This window comes from Sminthopsis crassicaudata, chromosome 3 (assembly GCF_048593235.1).
Source record: "Sminthopsis crassicaudata isolate SCR6 chromosome 3, ASM4859323v1, whole genome shotgun sequence".
NCBI classification, from domain to species: domain Eukaryota; kingdom Metazoa; phylum Chordata; class Mammalia; order Dasyuromorphia; family Dasyuridae; genus Sminthopsis; species Sminthopsis crassicaudata.
In genome coordinates, this window is record NC_133619.1 from 599,556,881 (window position 1) to 599,579,640 (window position 22,760).

General features: G+C 35.8%; 1 protein-coding gene across 1 annotated transcript in view; it reads left to right on the top strand.

Annotated features, from left to right (window-relative positions):
• PUM1 (pumilio RNA binding family member 1) overlaps window positions 1-22,760 on the top strand; it is a 169,998-nt gene that overhangs the window by 74,193 nt on the left and 73,045 nt on the right. The window contains 4 exon segments of the mRNA XM_074305535.1: window positions 7,077-7,185; window positions 8,351-8,529; window positions 20,754-20,920; window positions 22,479-22,749. Coding sequence (XP_074161636.1) covers window positions 7,077-7,185; window positions 8,351-8,529; window positions 20,754-20,920; window positions 22,479-22,749 — 726 coding nt within the window.

Genomic DNA, 22,760 nt, shown 5'->3' on the forward strand with positions numbered 1-22,760 from the left:
TATTTTGTCTATGGAGAAAGGTACAAACTCCTCCAATTGAGGTTCACTCTCATCTGGCTGTCAGGCTTTTCAGTTTCTTTTATAGTTTGCTTTTCATGACTTTATCTTCAGGTTCTTCTCCCAAGACTGCACCCTGTCATTTCCTTGATCTGTGCACTTACAAGCATTGTATCTCATATCTGGGGGAAGCAATATGGTTTCCTATTGTGTAAATCTGTTAAGAAATGAGTATTTTCTGATTTTATGAGCTGCTTTTTAGTTGACAGATTATTTTGGTCACCCACTTCATTGTATTTTATAGTATGCTTTTGCTTTTAAGGAAACAGATTATAATACTGGTAGTTGTTATATAAGGAAGCTCAATCCTTGACATAATCTTGTACTAAGCTCCAAGGCTCCAGTATAAATGAGGGTTTGAGAAATTGGGGTAATTGGAGCTGAGTCACCCACAGGTCTTTAGCTTCTTGTGAAGACTAACCAAAAGACTGAAAAGTGCTAACTATAAGTTAGACTATAAATAATTAAGAGTGGTTATGAATGGGACCAGTTGAAGATTTCTTAAAAAGTCTGTGAAATGGAATGGGTTAGACCCTAGGCCTAAGTTTCAGGAAGTCGCATGGTCCCTATTCTCAAAAGTCTGTAGGGCAGGAAAGGTCAGACCCTCTAGGCCCAAGTTACAGGAAGTCACATGATCCCTATTCTCAGAGGACTGTAAGGCAGAAAAGGTCAGACCCTAATTCTAAGGTTCAGGAAGTTACATAACCTACAGGAAGCAGACAGCATTGCTGACCATTGGCCAATAGCTACTTCCTTTTCAGTCCAGCCAATGAATTCAAATCTTTTGCTATTTCACCAAATTCACTATTTCCGGCTTGCTAGGCTAGGCGCGCCATGTGCTGGGAGGTGGGAGCCGAAAGCTTTGGTCTGCTCACCTGGTGTGCTTGGACTTCTCCTTGCAAGGACGGAATAAATGCTTCCTGTTTGTATCTGAAGATGCCTCTGAGTAGTCAATTTGGGTAAGGGGGTCTAGCATCCCATCTCGCACAGTTATAAATATTACTTTAGCCAATTGATGAATAACAAGGTTTGTATCAAAAGCATCTGCAATCTATTTTTGTGTTCATGTGGGTATAGTTTAAAGAAGGGAGATAAGACTTGGAGTGACAAGAAATTTAAATGTGAATCGAACCTTGTGACCTCAGGGAAATCTTTTCTCTTTTTTTTTTTGCCTTAAAAAATTTTGGTCACTATGTAAATTGTTCTCTTGGTTCTGCTTAGTGTATTCCAGTTTAGGAAAACTTGGGGAAAGAGTGGTATTAATTTATTATTATTACTTTTTTTTTTTACTTTTAGCACTAGTCATGTGCCAGAGTTTGTTCAGCTATTTTTCAGTTGTTGGGTGTTTTTTTTCTCCCCAGTTCTTTGTTGTTCCATGTATTAGTATTATACATACATACTTTTTTTTTTTTACTATCTATCTCTTATCTACTTCAGGTCAGTGCCCACTAATAGATTTGGATTAAAGGGTATATTTATTTTGTGAACATTTTAAAAAATATAATTGAAATTGTTTTCCATAATGGTTGTACCAATCAACAGTACCACCAGAATGTTTTTGCATGTCTATCTTTTTGTATTATCTCCAATGTTTCCAATATTTGCCTTTTTTGGTCATCTTCACCTTTATTAAGATGAAACTTCAAAGTTGTTTTGACTCTTATTCTCTTATTAATGATTTCGATGGGACTTTCCTGATGGTAGCTTATATTTTCTTTCTTTGAAACCTGCCTGTTTATATTCTTTGTTTCTTGGGAAATGGCTGTAAGTCATTTAGTTTTCCCGAGAATTTGTTTTCTTATGTATAAAATGATTATTGGAAGGAAATTAGGGGGTTATCGAGTTCAGTGTTCTTGTTTTGTAAATGAGAAACCTTGAAAAATCAGAACTTGAACCCAGAGCAGATCATTTGAGTGTATTTTATTTTTTTAAATTTAACCTTTTCCCAGTGAATATGTTGGCTCTTTTGTATTATTTTGCACAATCATCTATTATCCCATACACTTAATACAACTTGTTCATTCCTCAAATGTTGGGGACTCCCCTTTTGCCATTATAAAAAGAACTTCTCTAAATAATATGGTGTATATTGCTCTTTCTGTGATCTTTTTGGGAGCCCCCTTGACTTTAAATTCAATTCTCTTTCAATTGTGTAATTTTTCCTTCATATAATAAATCTGTATGAGGATGATCTGGTTGTGGCTTTGTAAGCTTTTGAGGCTTACATGTAATAATGGATCTGAAGCACTTCATAAACCTCCATAGTAGCTGACTCCTAGTTTGCCCAAAGCACTTTGACAACATCTCATTTAATAGCAGGTAGCCGACAGCAGAAAATGTTCCATCTGCCAGTGCTTATGAGCCTATTTTATTTTGAAGGAAAATCAGCCATGCTTTCGTTTTTAATCAACTAAATTTTAATGTAGAAAGGCTGTCCAACATAAAGAAAATTAAAGAATGTGAAGTGGGACTCCATAGAACTCCTTTTTCCAAGTTTAGGAGCATCTCTAATAGAGCTTGGCAGCCACATCTTAGAAATGGCAAAGGAAGTATTCCTAGAAAGCAGATTCCTAAAGAATTCTTTTGATTATAATAAAATACTACATTTATCTGTTGAGTTGGGAATCCCAGATTTTAGGAAATTAATGTAAATGAGAAATGTGAAGATATACTTTGGGAAATAAAAAAATAGTACTTTGGTATTGAAAGTGCCTGAATTAGTAAGACTTCCATCACATAAAAGCTTTTTGCTGCTTTCCTTGATTTGTTATTCTCCTTTTTTCCCTTTCTTCATCGCCTCGCATGAATGTATTTAGTATCTATGGTTATCTTTTTGTGTGAGTTTTCCTTCAGTAAAATAACATTGCTCTTTATATATTTTAAGATTTTCTCCTACTTTCTTTTACTTTTATTATCTTCATTTTTTTCTCTCTAAATCTCCTTTGTGAGTCTTTCCCCTCTCCCTCAGCTGCTATTTATTTGATCCTTATTAGCATATCATTGTTCCCTTGATTCTTGCATGGCCTCTGACTCACCCTTTTCATCTTATAGATGAAGACACAGAGGCAAATAGAGATGGAGTCACATCTCCAAAGACAGCTAGGGGCCCAGTGGGCAGAGTACTGGGCCTGAAGTCAGAAAGACTCTTTTTCTTGAGTTATTACTGGCAGGGTGACCCAGCAAGTCACATCAGCCTGTTTGCCACTGCTCCTCATCTGTACCATGAGATGGAAAAGGAAATGGCAAACAGTTCCAGAATCTCTGCCAAGAAAACCCTAAATGGGCTCACAGAGAGTCAGGTGGATAAGACTGAAACACCTGAATAAGAATCTCTCCAAAGCCAAGCAAGGAGCATCGTGGTCAGGATATTCATGTGGGTCCAGCAACTCCAAATCCAGCATTTTCTTGTACTAAATGTAATCATCTCAATGACATTGTAGTCTATTGTCTGTGACCAGGGTTGAGCTTTCTTTAGAGTAGTTCTATGGAGGCAGATAGGTGCTACAATGGAGAGATTCTGGATCTGCAGTCAGAATTAGCAGGTTCAAAACCAGCTTCAGACACTTGCTGCTTGATCTGGGCCAGGATACTTCACCTCTGTCTCAATTTCCTTGTCATTTTATAAAATGGGGATAATAACTGCACCCTGCACCTACCTCACATGTGATTGTGAGGTACAATCAGATAGTATTTGTAAAGGTGCTTTGAAAACCTTAAAGTGATATAGTAATGTAATTATTAGGGATTTTAGTGACACTGAATAGTCAATCAACAAGTATTATTAAGGACCTATTTTAAGTCAGGCATTGCATTAAACTGTACTGATAGCTGTAATAGTAATAAGTGTTTATCCTGTCCTTCACAAAAGGGAAAAAAAGTTTTTGATGAAGAAAGCATTTGGATCATAGGTTAATGCAGATCTGGATCAGGGCTGTAGACCTTGCTTTTAGAGGTGGCTGGAGTTCTCTGAGAGAGTGTTAGGAGAGAGCTGAAAACAAACTTGGCCTGTTTGGAGATTATCCCAGGATTATCCTTAGCTAGGTGGCCAAAAGTGACCTTTGGGAAATTCATTTTTAGCACTGGGATTTGTGAGATCTCTTGTCTTATGGCTATTCTGTGATGCTCTTGTGTTTGGATAGTCCTATTCATTCACATGCTTGCTTCACATTTATATTTCCTGCTTCCTCACAGCATTTTCCCCTCACTCCCTCAATTCCACCCTCTACTCCTTCCTCCCCCCACTCACCCGCCCTTTACAGCACAGCCAAATTCCCTCTTTGCTTCCCTTTTCTTTCCCTAGGACTAGAACAAATTTGTTCCTCACTTGGACCTCAGAAATCCTTTGTTTCCTTCAAAACTCAGCTGAGATATCTCTTTTTTAAGGCCTTTGGCTGCCTCAGTTTCTCTTCTGCCTTCCCCCATTACTTTGCATTTATTTTGTGGATGCTTCTATTTGCATGTGGTATGGGACAGCGATGGGCATTTTTGCCTTCATTATCTGCCAGATTTGCTTTTCAATTGTTTGTAAGCAGGAGAAAAAGTAAAAAAGGAACTACCATTTTGGACTTGTGTAAGTTGACTTTCAGTGCGGTGCCCTCATTGAAGCAGACTTGCTGGTGGTTCATAGCAGGTTTTGCTTTACATGGCTGGTGTACTAAAAGCTGGAAGATCACTGAATCCAACCAAGGGAATCTAACTGGATTCAGCAGTTTGACCACTGATGGGTAAACTGTACTCTATGCATTAAGTTTTTTGTTTCTTTTTTTAAAGTTGTGAGCTGTTTATTGAAGAAAGCCTTGTAATGTCGGGGACATCTAACCAAGTAAAGGGATAAATGTAAAACATTTCTTTTGAGTTGGTTTTTCTTTTTCACCATGAATTATATCCAAAAAGGAATGTCCTCCTTTTTATGTTTGAATAAATGGTTGGAAAAAACATCCACAGATTTGTATGAAAGGATGACATCAAGTGAGAAAGAAAAGTTGATTTATAAATTTCTGAGAAACCTTGTGGTCCCCTACCTGAGGGTGATTATTGATTCTGCTAATTACTACCTCTGTGTGACTGTGGCTAAGTCACTGTCCCTCTCCCTGCTCTGAGTGGCTCTTCTCTAATGTGTTGAGCTTGACTGGTCTGGCAGATTCCTTTAGTATGGATTTCCCATAGTTCATTTCTTGTATCCAAAAAGTATCTTTACCTGGGAGCACTGATGACTGAGTCTCTTCACAAGAGACCCCACTCTTCTAGCTGGCACTGCTCTTCTGCACCATCTTCTTCTATGAAGAACATCTTGGTCTTCATTGGTTCTCTTTCTAGAGAAGTCTAATAACTTTATTAAGCAGAGCCAGTTGGCTTGCAAACTCATTGAGTTAAAAGTGGATCAAAAATGTTGAGTCATTACATGTAAATATCTGAGAATTTTGGCTGAGACACAAGTCCCTGCTTAAGTGACCTTGTATCTGTATGGATATAGGGGTACTGTGTATAAACTTAAGTGTACCTATATCTATATTAATATTTAATGTATGCATTTTTATCTTCTCAAAAATTACATTAAAAATCTAGAATTAAAGGTATGGACTGCCATTAGTAATTAAAAATTACCTAGTGACTCTACTTCCATCATTTTGTAATGAATTGCAGCATAGGAAATTAAGCTTTTGCTGCTCATTGCAGAATGGGATGAAGTATGAGAAAACAACTTTTACTTTTTGATTTTGTAGAATCTTGCATATCACATTCCAAGTGTGAACTTTTTCCATGATCAAATGCAGTGGTTGCATTTGTGGTTTATCTCTATTTTTGAGTAGCAGCTAGAATTAAAGTATAACTTAGAATGGTAGGATTTTAGTAGAACCAAGGAACAGAAATTAGAATTTAGAGGATTAGTTAGTATAATTTTACTTCCTTGTTAAGTCATTAGCACTTTCATCGCAATTTTGTCTTTTGGTTTTAAAGATATTTGCATTTTTGGTTTGAAATGGTGTAAAAACAAAGCTAATACCATAATTCTGTAATGGGAACACCATTATATAAATGTATTCAATTATAATTAATATAGATTCTTCCCTCCCTCAATAGTAATATTCATATCCTGTGGTTAAAGTTGTCATCAAATAAATATATCTAAGTCTTACAGATTTAAAGACTAAGCAGACAAATGTTCTCAGGATTACTTTTAGCTGAATTAGCTGAGATCCTAGGACAGATACATTGACCCTACTACCTTATTCCCTTGCTTCTTTTCTTCATCCAGATATCTAATACCTTAATAATTTGTAGAGCCTTTTGTAAAGCAAGAACAAGGGAACCCTATTTATTTCATTGACATTTTGAGAAGTACTGGAGGAAATTCTTCCATTATTTTGGGAAGATCCTCAGTGGATAATTTTTGAAAGACTTAAGAGCTGGAGCCACAAAGAATGGGGGAACAATTGAGAGAGAGAGATCTAGATGAATTATGACTGGCATCTTTTTCCATGTTGATTACTCACATTTACATTTAAGTAATGGAAATACTAAGTTTAGTTGTATATCTAAGTACCTTGTAATTATGAATGCTATGGCCTTAGTCTATTGTGTTAATTTGGTTTAGATCATCGTTCACTCAAGCAAAAGAGGGAAACTTTCCTCTAGAAATTGCATTAATGTCATAATTTAAATAACCTCCATTGGTGATCGGTTGTCAAGGTTTTAAAAGCAGATACTCTTTCAGTAATTATTGCCATTTGAACAGTTGTTTTAGTAGCAAATCAGTCGTTTATTACATGTATGGACATTAGTGTAATGGAATGAAACCCATCCTTCTGATGATGTATGTGTATGTCTGTTTTCCCTTCCCTTTGGTCTTAGTCATTCTATGTTTCTCCCCCCCCTTACATATCTATACCAGTGCTCTGAATGTAGGCTGTACTCTTCAGGGCATCTTCAGTACTTTTGTCTAATAAAAGTGTTGACTACTGTATTTTTTTTTAACCTTTCTGAATTCGTTCAAAGCATTTATTATTTTTAATTTGCAGCAGCTCTTGCCAGGTAAAAAGTTTTGGGAAACAGATGATTCCAGCAAAGATGGACCAAAAGGAATATTCCTGGGTGATCAATGGCGGGACAGTGCCTGGGGAACATCAGGTAATCTAGACCGAGCACCTGCACTGTAATTTATGCCTGTTTTAGGGTTCCCTTTCTCAGCATTTGGCAAGTCATGGATTTTACATGTGTCATGAGCATGTCAAACTTAATTCTCTTCCTTTGGTTTTATTACCATTAAGGACCTGATAGAATACAAGTTACTAAAAACACACAACACAAAGTTATTTAATTTTTTTTTTTAAACTTTTATTATTAGCCAGAGTGAAATAAAGTTTTTTGGGGGCAACTTTTTTGGTTGTAGTACATTAATTTAAAATAAGCACATGCCCTATAATATTATTCTTGTCACCCCCATCCCCCACTTCTTTGTGGCCCCTAAATTGATAGGATGTACTTTGCATTAAGTCATCAGGATGGCTTGGTTATTATTCTGATGGTCCTTTGACAACTCTTATCATGATGTAGGCTAACACATTGTAAGAAACAGTTTAAATTGGGGATATTCTACTTTTTTGTATAGAGCAATTCGCTTCTTTGAAATATAGGTCCAAATGTATAAATAAGGGGGAAAAGACAAAGCCAGTGTCTCAGTTTTTTGCTTGATGTCTCATTGATATTTATATACCTTTCATAATATAGTATTCCAGTACTTTGATAGTGGTCTAATGCAGCCATGTGACATGTAGGCTGGTTTTTTTTTTTTAAAGCAGGTGTAATGAAAATCCAAAAAGATCCTAACTAAAAACCAGAGAATGTACAGAAAATCCCCATAATGCATGCAGAACTATACTTGTTATGGCCTATTATAACAAATGCTCACTGACCAAGTTTAGGCATTAGAAAGTTTAAATTATACTTTGTTTGAAAGCTGCTGGAATGATTATCTTTTTAACTTTCCATTTTTTTAAAAAAAAACTTTCCCTTTTCCTTTTGTAATAGTAAAATTAAACACATTTCCCAGATTCATAACATAAATTTGTCTGCAAAAGTTTATTATTGGTGGTGGATGAATAAGGTATTATGGTGTTCTCACTTTATGTAGAAAACCTTCTCAAGGGACAGACAGAGAGGGAGGGAGGTGGCATTTGGCTAAATTGACCATCTGGATTCCAAGTCACTCATCGACTTGTGCACTAGACATCACTCTTAATTTTTTGGAACTTCCAAGTTGTACTCTATTATGTTTGTGTATCCTTTTTTGTAGATCATTCAGTTTCCCAGCCCATCATGGTGCAGAGAAGACCTGGTCAGAGTTTCCATGTGAACAGTGAGGTCAATTCTGTATTGTCCCCACGGTCGGAGAGTGGAGGACTAGGAGTTAGCATGGTGGAATATGTATTGAGTTCATCCCCTGGTGATTCCTGTTTAAGAAAAGGAGGATTTGTAAGTTGGTTTTTTAGAACCTTGCTCTTATGCCTCTCTCTCTCTCTCTCTCTCTCTCTCTCTCTCTCTCTCTCTCTCTCTCTCTCTCTTTTTTTTTTAAAGCAAACTGCTTGTTTTAGTTACCTATGCTGTACATAATGATGATAGTGTGATACTTAGAGAACAATTATTGTTCTTAAACCTCAGCAGAATACTAGGAAACATACTTTTAAAAAAAGGTTAAAAATTATTTCTTTGGGTCATATAGCCAACAATTCAGTCAGAAACCGAAACGCCCACTTCTCAATTCCTTCCTGTAACCCCAGGCCACATTGTTTTCCATTAAAAAAGAAAGAAAAAGAATAGGGCATCAATAGAGAACTGTCAGTCCAAGAACCTTTCAAGAAGATTTTTAATTTTTCAAACCCAAGGAACTAAAATATGAATATCATTAGGCACAATCTTCTGACTCTTGGCTAGGGGTGGGGGTGCTTGCCTTTGACTTTTCCCTTCCCTTTGCCACTTGTACACTGTAACAAAGTTGTGGTCAGTCTTGGTTTTTATCAAGGAGTTCTGTAGACTTAATGGGAAACAATAACATCTTTATTTTTGCTTGTCTATTTGCTATTGAATATTTCCTTCAGTTATATAAACATGATTCTAAGAAGAGGGGGTCCATTGACTTCACCCATACTGCCATAGGTGCTCATAATAATTTAGAATTCTGTTCTTTTTCAGGTCCATTCTTTCCTCTTTATTCTCATAATCCTGTTTTAGATCCTAACTTCTGTGAATCTACCTCAATTGCTGAAAACCCTTCTTTTCAACTTCTTTGCCTTCAGTGGTTCGTTTTCTAATCTATTCAAGATCATTTTCTCTAAGCATCTTCAGATATTTTTCTTTGTGCTAGAAACATGCAAATAAATTGAAATCTTAAGTTGAAAAAAATTGTACTATTTGGTATTCTCTTTGCCACTCCTTACCTTCTATATTTATTTCATTTCATTTTTAGATCATGATCTTTGTTCTCCATTGTAGGGTAGGTCAAGTGCCAGATTGATTTGTTACCTCCTCCATCAATGGCTGCTTCAAAGCCATATAATAACAATTTCCTTTCATAGAACATTTGCCGTACCTTTTTCTGATCCAATCAATATTCTCATCTTAAGGTTTCTTTTTTTTTTTTGACTATCTTTCAAGATACCAATCTCTAGGGAATCTTTCTCTCCTGATTTTTAATTTTTCTTCACTGTCTGCCTGGTATTCCTGTTTTTTGTTGTGTTTGTCTGTCCTAATGATTATATGGTAGTAGTTGTATATATTAATTGTCTAGGGCAGAGGCTATGTTTTTCTTTCATAGAAGCTTCATGTAGTTCAGGTGTATTTATAACATATACTTAATAAATTAAAACTGGTTAGCACAAGAGAAATAAGTCTGGTTTACAGTTCATGGAATCCTGTCTAGAGCATCTTTACTCTTTGGGGAAAAATATATCATAATTGGTACTAAATATAAAACTGTCACATTCTTTTGGTTATCTCATTCTAAAGACTGACTTGAAGAATTACTGAAGTGTATTTCATCAGTTCCAGAGTCTGCTTTGAATTCCATCCTGTCCCAGAGCTAAAAGTTGGGTATAAGTTGAACATGAGAGAGTCTTGCACTTCTGCTCTTTTTGGGAACTTCTATTCTCTGGGTCCTTAAGCCTTCAGATGACTTGATTCATTCTGCAGTGTAGCAGAGCAGTTGTCTGTTGAGATCTGCACTTAGCCTTTATGGCTGGACTTGAACCAATATGATTGGCCTTTTCTTGATTCAATTTTTTTCTCAAAAAATTTCCTTAAATTTTCTTAAAATTTCCATAGGAAAATTTTCCATAGGAAAAATGGATGTCCCTTCCTTATCCCCTCCTTTTTTCTCCTTCCCTCTCTTCTCCCTTTCTTCCTCCTTCCCTTCAGTACTTTCTACTGCCTCCATTAGTTTTTTCTTTTTAATTTCTCTCTTGTTCTCCCCTTCCTTTGTTTTTCACTATGCTTATTAATGTGGGCATTCCTCCTTGGCTTAACCTGTCAGCTCTATCCCATTATATTCTTCTTGTTCCCCAATCTTTAGTTTTTTCTTAGGAGCTTAAGCTTCCACATCATTTTAAATCTAGGTTTTAACACCCAGTTTATCTGCCTTTTTAGCATGCTAAAGTTTACTTTATCCATATCCATCCCTAAAGAAGGCACCATTGCCAACTATCACCTTAAAACAATTTAGTCCCAGGTTACTTTCTTTCTCTCTCTCTCTCTCTCTCTCTCTTTCTCCCTCTTTCTCTTTCTCTTTTTCTTTCTTTCTCTCTTTATCTCTCTCTCTTTGTTGCATAAAAATCAGAGTTAATAAGGAATTGGAACCTGGGTCATTGGGGCTACAAATATTAAGGTTCTAGTCATAAGTTTTACATGAGATAGACTTCCCATGTCCTGGATATGTTCTATTCATCCGAGGAGATATGACTGGGTTGCTGTGAAATCGTAAGAGACAGAAGAATGAAGAGGAAGAAGGAATCAAATAAATGGCTAAGATTAATAAGTTGACCTTTCAAAACATCACAATAAACCATCATGTGAACTAAATGGGAATGCAAAATTGTTCCTTTTGTTTCATTACCTTGTTGTAAGCACCCAAGAAAAAAATCAATTTCTGTCACATGTTGGTTGGACTCTTAAATTTTTTAAGACAGTGATATTAAAATTCTCAGTTGCATTATCTGAACTTAGTGACTCTTTTAATGTCTGTAACCAAAGAAGGCCAGGTGACAGATGAATAGGTAACCTGAAAGTGTCAACATGAAGTGACTTATAGAAGCCATAAACCAGGTTTGAACTAAGATGTATTTGAATCTTCCTGTGCTGTTTTACCTGTGCACCTTCCTAATGAAAGTAAGGTTCCATGTATTGATTGTTTTGAATCCTTGTGTTGTCCTTGGGAACATGGGCTCATGCATATGAAAAGATCACCCAGAGAAACCCAAAACTTCTAGAGTTTGCTAGAAGACTTTGCTAAAATGTCTTCCACGCTTTCCTTTGTCACCTTTTAGGTTTGTTTAGGACGGTAGCTAAGTTTTTGAAGACTGATAGCTCTTTCATTTTGTAGCAGAAATTGTCACCTAAGTTACAGGTCATCAGTATCTCAGTTACTTTTGTAACTTGAGGCATCTGGCTCCTTCACCCCTTTCCCCCCCTTTCCAATGACTCTATCATCTTTTCATCCTCATAACCTCCAAGAATCGTCTCTGATAATACACAGTTTGACTTTTACCTACTACAGGTTTCCCCAGGCTATTTGGTTATTTAAATTCTTTAAGAATTCAGTTAGAAATTCTTCACTTACCTTTCAGTATCTCAGATTTGAGGATGCAAACAACGTTATCTTTGGTGAGATGAGATAGTCCAACTCTCTGCGAAAAATGCCAGGCCTTCTTGTTGATTTGTATTTAGTTTGGCAGGGTTTCCTCCGGGCTGACAAAAGCAATCCTCCCCAAATGAGACAAAATCCCATTGCAAGTCGACACTACTACAAAATCTACATCTTTGGATCTCAGCAATGCCCCGAGGTGGAGCCCACAAGACTTTCTGAGCATCATTCTGGGCCAACTAGGCCTGCGCTAATTTTGTTTTCAAAAAATGTATTGGTGCCTTTTGGGTTTTTTTCACATTTCCTTCCCAATATGCCATTTTCTTTCCTGAGGTCTACTGCTGCAGAAAAGAGAATTAAGGCAAATAAACTCAGATTGAAGTTGATTCCTGTTCTGTACCTCCCTATCTTGCTATTGAAAGACGGGAAATGTGTAGTAATCTTTTCCTCTGAGATGAAGAATGGTCACTGTATTTCATTCACCTAGGTCAGCTGTCATTTGGTATTTAAACTTTTTTTTTTTTGGTAGGTACTATTGTAATTCTACTTTCATCACTTTGTTTTCTCTTATTTCCTCTAATATATCATAGTAGGCCTAAGGTGGGATTCCTCCTCCTCTTTGTGTGTGGACTGAGTGATAAACTAGATTCTTGGTTGGTAGCAAGATCATGAATTTTATGAATTTTTTAGCCACAGCAATGCTGGAGATTTGGCTATTAAGTTGCAGAGAGATCATGATTTGTGATTGTAGAAAGGGTACCCGCAAGGTCATACCTTAGGGCAAAGTGAATACTCTTAACAAATTTTAGACTGTCTCTGAGAACACAAGGATGAAATCCTGAAACATTATTGCTAATCCCAGAGCATTCATATCTTTGCTAAGTGGATTTCTGATCATCTACTCCTCCAGAACAAATAAGCACATTTCTTTCGGTAGTTGTTGATGTTGCTTAAGAAATTAATCTTTTATCTAAAGAATGTCTAATTTATTGTTAGAAATGTTTATTAAAAAAAAAAACAAAAACCTTTCTCTAACACCCCTCTCCCCCAATCTTTTTTGCCTTCAATTAGCTATATATGTAGGTTATAGAAACATTTCTCTTTTTTCATTTGGTTTCTATTCCTTTTTATCAGAACTTTGTTACAGGTTGCTCTCCATTTTCTGGATTGTTATCAAATGCTTTTTTTTTCAGGTCTCTTGTCTTTTAAAAATTAATTTTTACTTTTTTTTTGTTATGAACATCACAGAGTTAAAAAGAGGATTGTATGTGAAAAGACCTATTATGCAGAATTTATTTAATAATAAAATATATATTAAATCTAAAGAGATAGAGAATTTTCCTTTTTGTACACGTTCTCTTCTAAACTTTTTCTTTTATAAGCCTAATTCTCCTCTTTTTAAAAAAAATGTTTAAAATTTTTTTAACATATTTGTTATTTTCTACTAACTTCCAGTGAGCAGGTGTAAAGGGAATAGGAAGCCTTCTCCTTAACAAATTAATATAAGCATACAAATCAAATCAATTCATTGGCCATGTCTGAAAATATCTGTCTTTTCTATATATCCAATCTACCATTTCTATTCTGATATAGGAGACACTTCATCAGCAGTCTTTTGAAGACACAATTGGTCACTTTATTGACTGGCCTTCTTTCGGAGTTGTTTTCCATTACATTATTCTGATCATCCTATAAATTTTCTTTTCTGGGTCTGTTTATTTCATGTCTTCCTTAATTTCTTTGAATTTTTCATACGGATTTCTCATAATAACATTCCATGCCATTCATGTAACAGTTTTTTCTTCCATTTCCCAAATGATGGACCTTGTTTCTAGTTATCTGCCCTAAGAATTGCTGCCATGATTGCTTTTGTATATATGGGTCCTTCTTTTCGCTCCTTGGTCTCTAGGGAACATACTTATTGCTAGGTATTGCTGAAAAAGTGGCTATGGGTTAGTGGTTTTGCCTACTTTAATTGTTTTGGTCTTCATATTACTTGCATGATTGGTTAGTAAAGAATTCTTATGTGGATTAAACTTAAAAAAATCTCTATTTACATGGAGCTTTTAAAAAAGTTGGTCAACATCAAGAAGTCTGAATCATTTAATTTTCATTGTAGAATTTTAAATTCCACTCAGATGGAATTTTTCTCTATAAACCATGCAGAAACCTTTTTTCTCTGTCTCCTCTGCTCCTTCCTTCCTGTTCCCTTCCTTTTCTGCCATCACAAAAATCCCTAAAATTTCTTCTTGATTCAGGTGGGGACCATAGTGGGGTGTGGAATCAATATAATTACTTATGGGCTTGTTTACAGGTGGTAAAATAATCAATTGACTTGGTAGTCATAGATTCATATTTTGATAAAATAAGATTGTGATACAAAGCTAAAGGAATAGCAATTTAAAATTTCATCTGTACGCCTATTGAAGTTGTAAGAAAAAAAGTTTTCCTGTGTGTATTTTTTTTTTTTTTTAAATGTTTTCCCTTTAAAATTTTGCTGTTGGAGGTTTTAGCTTTATGTCTAGAATGATAAGGGAAGAAAATATAGCAATAATAAATAAAATTCAGTTATTTGTTATGATACCACAAGTAGCTAATTAACTATTCTTGAGACCACAGATTTATCCTTTGTACCTCTTCTATTTCACTTCCCACCCTTGTATCTTTGAACTGCCCCTTGGTTGCTCACTGCCAGAGTTCTACATTGGGCCCATTTCTTAAATGTCTTTTCATCTATTTTAACACCTAGCACAGTGCTCAATATCTACTAATGCAGTATTTTTCTTATGGTTACTCATATAGCCAGACCCCTGTAATCTCTTACTTGGATTATTAAATAGAATAACTTAGCTGGCAGACTTCCCTTAGCCACTTGTTTCTCTTCATTGGAATAGCCTCAAGATACATTTTTAAGAGGTATATTAATGAATTGCTTTTATCACAGTTATTTCTCAGCATGTAATCTTTTCTTCCAATGATCCTTCCTTTATAAAAGAGGGAAAAAATGTTATTTAATAATAATATTTAATAATTAATAATAATAAATTGGTATATTGAACATGTCTTATAGCACCTAATCTCCCCCTAAACCTTCTCCCACAGAGGGAAATGTGTTTCCTTATCTTTTATCATTAGTAGATTTGGTCTTTATAATTTCACATTTCCCTTATCGTTTTTATTTGTTGTAGTCTTTTCCTACATTCTTACTTTGGTCTGTATCAGTTCATATGAATTCTGATGTATATTGTACTGTCTTTGACTTGTTGATTGGTAGAAGTTTTTTGAATTAAATATCTTAGAAACAGAAAAGGTATATGTGTATTTATATAGGCATACATATACATAAATACACAAATTTGCAATGCTAGTTGAAATATTTAAGGACAACAGCAATTTTCCAATAAATGAATGGTCCAAGGAAATGCGTAAAACAATTTTCAGAAATGCAAATCATGAACTATTTGAAAATTTGCTTCAGATCCTAAGGAGTAAGAAATGCAAGTTTACAATGTGGCAAGGTTTCGCCTCCTACTTTGGAATTGAGAATCTCCTCTGCAATGCAGTATCAATTCCTGTCATGCATTCTCTGCTCCAGTCAAATTATACTACACATTTTTCCACAGTTATGTCCAGTTGCCCCTTTTTTGCTCATCCATTTTTAACATTTGGAATATTCACAGTTTCTTTGTCTATCATCTTTGCCCTTTCTCTTTCAAGTCTCATTTTTTATGTTCCTGTAACCATTTTTTGTACACTTCTCTTTAAGCATGTTTATTTTGTATTTCAATGATAATACTTTTATTATATGAGCTTAATAAATAATGGAATAAACTTTTGTTGTTGCGGGCTTTGATCTACAACCATTTTATTTCAGATTTATTGAAATGCATTCTCTATAACTGTTAGTAAAATTGTATTTTATGTATTAAATTTAAAATTGCTTTATTCATATACTAAAATTTTATATTTTTAAAAATTCTTTTTAGTTTTGTTTTAAATGGAACTTCATGCTGCTGACTTTTCAAGGATAATCTGTCTTTTAGGTTAATGATAATGAAATGATAATCTTGTGGAAACTTAATGGAAGAAGTCATGGAAAATTGTGTGTTCTGGCCATAGTGTCCTTCATGATGTCAATTAGAAAACAGAATAAATTTATTTTCAGAAAAGGCGTTTAGGACTAAATGAGAGGTTACTCTTTTTTCCAACTCACTGAAATACCTGGTGCTTCCTGTAAATCTGTCCTTCTTTAATTACACATCATTACTTCAGAAAGATTCTTTCATGTACCCATTCTATCTTAGTGATGATGGTATTCTTGGGAAGTTGGGAGGCTATCTGGGGTGTTCCTTTCAGATTCAGGACAATTGGTTACCTTCATAAAGCAAATCATCCTTTGTGTTAAAAGACTCCCTAATTTGTGCTTCAGGGAGTAAACACAATAGTATTTAAAATGGTCAGTTAGGCAGTAGTGTTTGTGGAAATCTTGTCATTGTTCTGTACTTTATTTTTTCTTCTGGGGATCATTGAGAATCTAGAACCTGATCAAGTGCAGAATAGGATTATTACAAGTTTGGCTTATCTTGCAGGCAAGCAACAATTAACTAGGCTTCTGGTGATCCCTAACATCTGTTCCCTTAGTACAATGACAAGTAGAGAATTCATTTTTCTAATTTCCTTGACAGACATTTTAAACTACTTTTGTTTCCTTCTTATTCCTATTGGTATTCTTCCAAATACTTCATGTGGAGTAGGAGTTGGATGTTCATTTGATCTGCTTTCTTATTCAGATGTTTTGATGTTTCCACAGTACTGGTCAGGCTCTTGTACCAGAGTTCAGGTCATCTCAGTGGTCATTTTTTGACATGCTCCCTGAATCAGAATTATGTTTGATCAAAACCATCTCACTACCCTTGCAGCCTTGTCCAATTTTTCGGACAGTTTTCAATAAGTTAAGTTTAGAAGGTTCTCTTTTAGGACTGCCTCAGAAGAGAGCAGTCTTCACTTTCAGTTTTCCTTGGATTGACCAACATGAGGTCAACACTTGCTGGATTCTGGCTTTCTTAGGGCATTTTTTCCATTTGGAATCTTTACTTGGTTCATAAGTCACTGGCAGCCATTTTGAGCCAGAGAGAATCTCCAAATTGAATTTTCTCCTTTTAGACCAATCTTGGTGAATCATGCTCACATGACCAGCTGTCCTTAGACTCTAGCTATTTCTTCACCATATTTTCTCAATAATTTTTTTTGACCATTTAAAAATCAGTTTCTGATGTTTCCTTCACTTATATCAGCCAGCCATATTTCTTTACTTTATTTCTGTGTATGAATTGAGAATAAATAGCTAAACATAACAGGTTTTGAAATTTTCTTTTCAGAGAACCTAGCTATTACTGTCGAATGCATTAGAATCTAACCTTTCTGGGTCAGATCATTTCATGGAAGTACTAACTATGTAGTTGGAGTCTAACAGACTTGATTAAACATCTATTATGTGTATGGCTCTGGGGAAACAGAGATGAAATATGGAGCAGTCCTTGCTCTTACAGTGTTTTATTTTCCAGTGGGGGTATACAGTATATATAACTAAAAAAGTTAGCACAGTGGCTAACACGTGTTAAGTGCTTTATAAATGGTGTTTTTAGTTTGATTCAAAGCTCAAATAGAATCGAAACAAAAAAAGGAGGATCAACAAAATGATATGAGAAAATAAATAGAAAAAAATTTGAGGGAGAAATCAATTGATTTGGCATGTGCAAGGAAGATGCATTGTAAAAAAAATTTAGCTCCTGAAGAGCTTTGACGGAAGACACTTTTTTTTTTTTTTAATTTATTTATTTATTTATTTATTTGCATTTAGAGATCTTGAAGATGGCTTGCTTTTTAAACCTTCTGGTGCAGATCAGTGCAGATGAGAAAGAACAGAAAAAGTTAAAATGAAAAACCTATTTAGTTTAGATTCCAAGTTTGCTTAGAATATAAAGTTTGAGGTGATATATCATATGACATATACAAAGATCACATATTTACCTATACATCTATACCCATATTGTACTTCATCTATTGCATAAAAGAAACTGGAAATGTAAGTTGGAGCAGTATTATGGAAAGCCTTAAATGTTTATCCTCTAGAGTTGGGAATCATTGAAGTTTTTTTGGTTTAAAAACAAGACCACATGGTCTTACTGTGGCAGATGATCACAGATGTAGTGTGAAAGGTGGGCAAAAAGACTCAATTAGGTGGATGTTACCTTGAAAAACTATAAAGACTTGGACCTAGAATTGGAGGAATGGGAGAAGAAAGAAGGATTTGATAAATATTGCAGAAATTGAACCAAAAAGGAGTTGGCAAGGAAAATTTCTTTGAGATTTGGTGACTGAGGTTACTGGTTCTGACACTCAAAGTAGGAAAGTCAAGAGGTGTGGTGAGTGGAGGAGGTGTTTGTACATATAAATTTGCCGTGCCAAGGAGACATTCAAAAGGAAACAGCTGTCAGGTAATTGCATATGCTAAAGAAGCTCTGAAGTTTCAAGTCATCTCCATGTCTCCTAATGCTTCAGTCTTGTGCTTCAGATCTTATCAATGAGCATACTATCAAACTCATTCGTACTCTTTCATAGCATGTGGTTCTTGTACAGGCTTTCCATAACTGCTCTATTGAGGGTTGTATTATGGCTAATTCCTCCCCGTTTCATGATTATCAGAACAGCATTGATTTGGTCTGTCATCTGCTCCTCTCTCCAGTTCCTTCCCTGTCCTTCCCTCCCCTGTCTCCAGATGTAAACGTGCATTTACAGATGTGCCTAACCCCTGGCTCTCATAACTAGCTTCCCTTTCCAGCTGTATGTTTTTACATATGTTTGAAACTATTTCTTGTTGCACTAGTCATTGCTACATATGTATGTAGCCTGTGAACTATCTTCATCATGAATTTTTCCATCTCCTTGTATTACACCCGCAGTTTGATTGTTTGGAGTTAGTAGGCAGCCATATGATATTATCAGAAGAATAACCACATATTTGAAGTTAGTAATTATCCAGATAAAGTGAAAAAGAGAAAGGGACAAAGGAGATTGAGGAGTATTCAGATTGAAGAAAAATCATTAGAGATTTCTTAGCTTCCAAGGGAAGAGAATATATCAACAACAATGGCAATATTAGTATTCAGCATTTGTATAGTATTTGAAGCTTTCCAAGGCATTTTATATGTGTTATATTGTTTGATGGACCAGAGGAGGGAATCTTGCTCATAATGCCTTATGCTGCAGAAAGGTCCACAGACAATTAGAACTGAGAAGGGAACATTAGGGGGTTCCTGCAGAACAGGAAGCAAGATTCCTTATGGTCAACCAAAATGAGTCTTGCTTTACTTAGAATTTGAGCCTATTAAAATAGGTATAAGATGCCTGCTCTATCCTGGATTTGATGGTAATCACTTGAGCCACGTTATGCCAGCCTAGTATAGGCATGGGAGTGTGAACTTTCTTTTCATAGGCCCACCTGATGTCCTCTGTCCCAACAACTGGGGACTTATTTTAGCTTCTAACCTAAATTAAGCTGTGGAATCACTCAGAATTTCAGTACATTTGGGTCCCTCTCACTTAAGGTTGTCTATCCTTAGATAGTGTTCTCTAAGCATATCAAATTTCATAATAATCCTACATATCCATTTCTCAATGTGGTTGTGCTTCATTTGTTTCACTCTTAACATCTGCTTTTCCAGTCATACTTTTCTTTTTTTATGGGGAGTAGAGAGAAGTTTACTTTTCTTTTACATTGGTTTGGTTGCTGTTTATGAAATCGGAAAGAAAAGTTTGGCTTATGTGGAGGACTTCATAGGAATCAAGGCTTGCAGCTATGCCATTAGTCTTGATACCTTCTCTTTCAGGACTATATTTTGAAGCTTTATAGATTGAGCTCTTTCAGAGGTGAAGGAGGTCATGTTTATGTTAAGATTTCATGTGTCCCATTTGTTCTATTTATTGCATGATATAAGGAGTAGAACGATGATATGAATATTTCTGCTTTTTTCAGGCTTTGAGTGCTCTCTTTACATGATTATTTGATTAAATATTTTGAAAATTAATCAAAATCTAGGAATGATTTCTTAGTTGTATGTGATATTAGGAGTTCTGCTTTTGGGGTTGGAATTGAGATGATGGTGAAAGTTTGCTGGGCATGTTCAGGGTGGGGGAGGGACACAAGGATGAAGCATCTATGAGATATGAATGAGTTGGCTATCAGACCTTAGGAATCAGGGCTAAACAGATTGGCAAAGGGAATAATGGTATCATTCCAGGAAAATTAACAGTGGGGAAAGACCGGACCAAAGGTTGGCTATATTTTCATTTTTATAGACCAGGCAACCTTTTTGTCCTTTTAGAATTCCTACGTTAGAAGCCTCAAGGATTTTAATGTTACAAATAGAACATTTCTTGGGAAGAAAGGGTTAGGACCTAATAGCATGGCATGGGCATTGGGTAGAAAAGGAGAGGAAATAGGATGGGAGTCACTTGGAATGGTAAGACCATTTTTGACTCTTTGACTATTAGAGTCAATGATAGAAAATTTTTTTTTTCCTAGTTAAATGCATATACATCTTTCACATTTGGCCCAAACTCAATTTTGTGTGCTGTACTTGTTTCTGTATTGTCCATTAATTGGATTGTAAACTATACTAGGACCGGGACCATTTCCCTTTTTTTTTATTTTATTTTTTTTTTTTTTTTAATTTATTTTTAAATTTTTTTTTATATTAATGCTTAGTATAGTAGGGTGGACAATGGGTGCCCAATAAATATTAATTGATGATAATTAGTGAAGCTGAAGCTATTTTTTAAACAGGGCCCAAGGGATGCAGACAGTGATGAAAACGACAAAGGTGAAAAGAAGAACAAGGGTACATTTGATGGAGATAAGCTAGGAGATTTGAAGGAGGAGGGTGATGTGATTGACAAGACCAATGGTTTACCAGTACAGAATGGGATTGATGCAGACGTCAAAGATTTTAGGTTCGTATTTTTTTTTTTTACACTTCTGATTTTGAATGGGGGTTGTGGGTTTTTCCTTGTTTATTTTTGGAAAGTAGCATTCCATAGAGTTGTGTCTCTCTAGCATAGGCCATGCTTTATAAGATCAGAAAGTGTGAATATTCGTAAATCATCAGGTAGAGCTTAGTTTTCTAAGAGTTGGTGGGGCATATAATATAGTGCTTTGTACTTTTCATTATTTGAGTGGATCCTGATGAGTAGGTATTCCCATTTTATAGATGAGGAAACTGAGACAGGTTAAGTGATTGGCCCTGGTCAAATAATGATTCCCTTCCATCCTATTTGTAGGTGTTAGCCCTGCAAGAATAGAAAATGAGCATAATGATAGTATTTGCAGTAGTCTCTGTTCCCCTCCCTCCCCTCTCCTCCATTCCCACCCCAACCCTTCACCTCTTCCAATACATTCAACTCATTTATTCATGTGTGAGTTTTTAAATCGCAGGTTGGCTTCTTCTTGACCTCCAGCACACTTCTGGGCTGCCTTCCCCTTTTGTCAATGGGAATTTAAGTTTTAAAACGTTTAATGTTGACCTACGCTGATGACATCTGTTGTTAAAAGACTATTAATGGTCTCCCCATCTCAACCATATAGCATACCACATCTAATCTACATAGCTCATGTTTAAAAAATCAAATTGTTCTTTCATTTGAAGAAATTAATCCCACAGAATTCATGCAAATCAGATCCTGGGTTCCCTTTCCTTCCAGTATAACTTCATGTAACATGCAACTGTGGCAATGTTTTTTTTTTTTGAGGGGAAAGATATGACCTGTTCCCCCAAGAAATGGAACTCTTTTCGGTAGTTGCAGGATTTCTGTTGGTAATGGTGGGACGGTATTGTTGGATATCCAGATCCAAACCCCTCCCACCTGCTGGCTTTGAAATCACATTCTTCTATGTTTCAAATGTGTATGGCACATCTCACACGTTTCTTTTGCATCTTTGTAGTATACTGTAAAATGGAAAGGATTCGCTGAATGTTCTATATTATAACTTAGGGAGGGTGATTTCTCCTAAGCCAGCAGTACACTTCTGAATTTACCTGTTGTTTCTCGTCAAAAAAGCATTTGTGAATTATGGTCAGGTAACATCTACAAAGGTCTTTATTTGGGGTTTTCATATGAAACAAAAAAATTCTACATCACAACCAAAGAAGCCTAGTTCTAAATATATATATATATATATATTTAATGTTACCAGCTTTGCATATGTAAATGTTTTCTTGGAAGTTATGAGTTATACTTTCCCATTTTGTAAAGTGAGCGGAGCTTGATAGCAATTATGTTTTTTCAGGTGAAAAAGTTATTTCAGAGGATGATTTGCATGTTTATAAACCCCAGAAGTAATCTGTGGTTCTCCTAAACCACTGTGGCAAAGACGTTCCACTACAAATTCTGGCGGTTGCTAATGTTAACTACTATTGATGATTAAAGATGTCAGGGACGTTGTCCTTAGCTTTCGTTGTTTTGGTATTCCCCCTCAAAATAAGGTTTAATGCCCTTTACTTTTTCTGTTTAGCCGTACCCCTGGTAATTGCCAGAACTCTGCTAATGAAGTGGATCTTCTGGGTCCAAACCAGAATGGTTCTGAGGGCTTAGCCCAGCTGACCAGCACTAATGGTGCCAAGCCTGTGGAGGATTTCTCCAACATGGAGTCCCAGAGTGTCCCCTTGGACCCCATGGAGCATGTTGGCATGGAGCCTCTCCAGTTTGATTATTCAGGCACGCAGGTACCTGTGGACTCAGGAGCAGCAACTGTGGGACTCTTTGACTACAATTCTCAACAACAGGTACTGTGTGT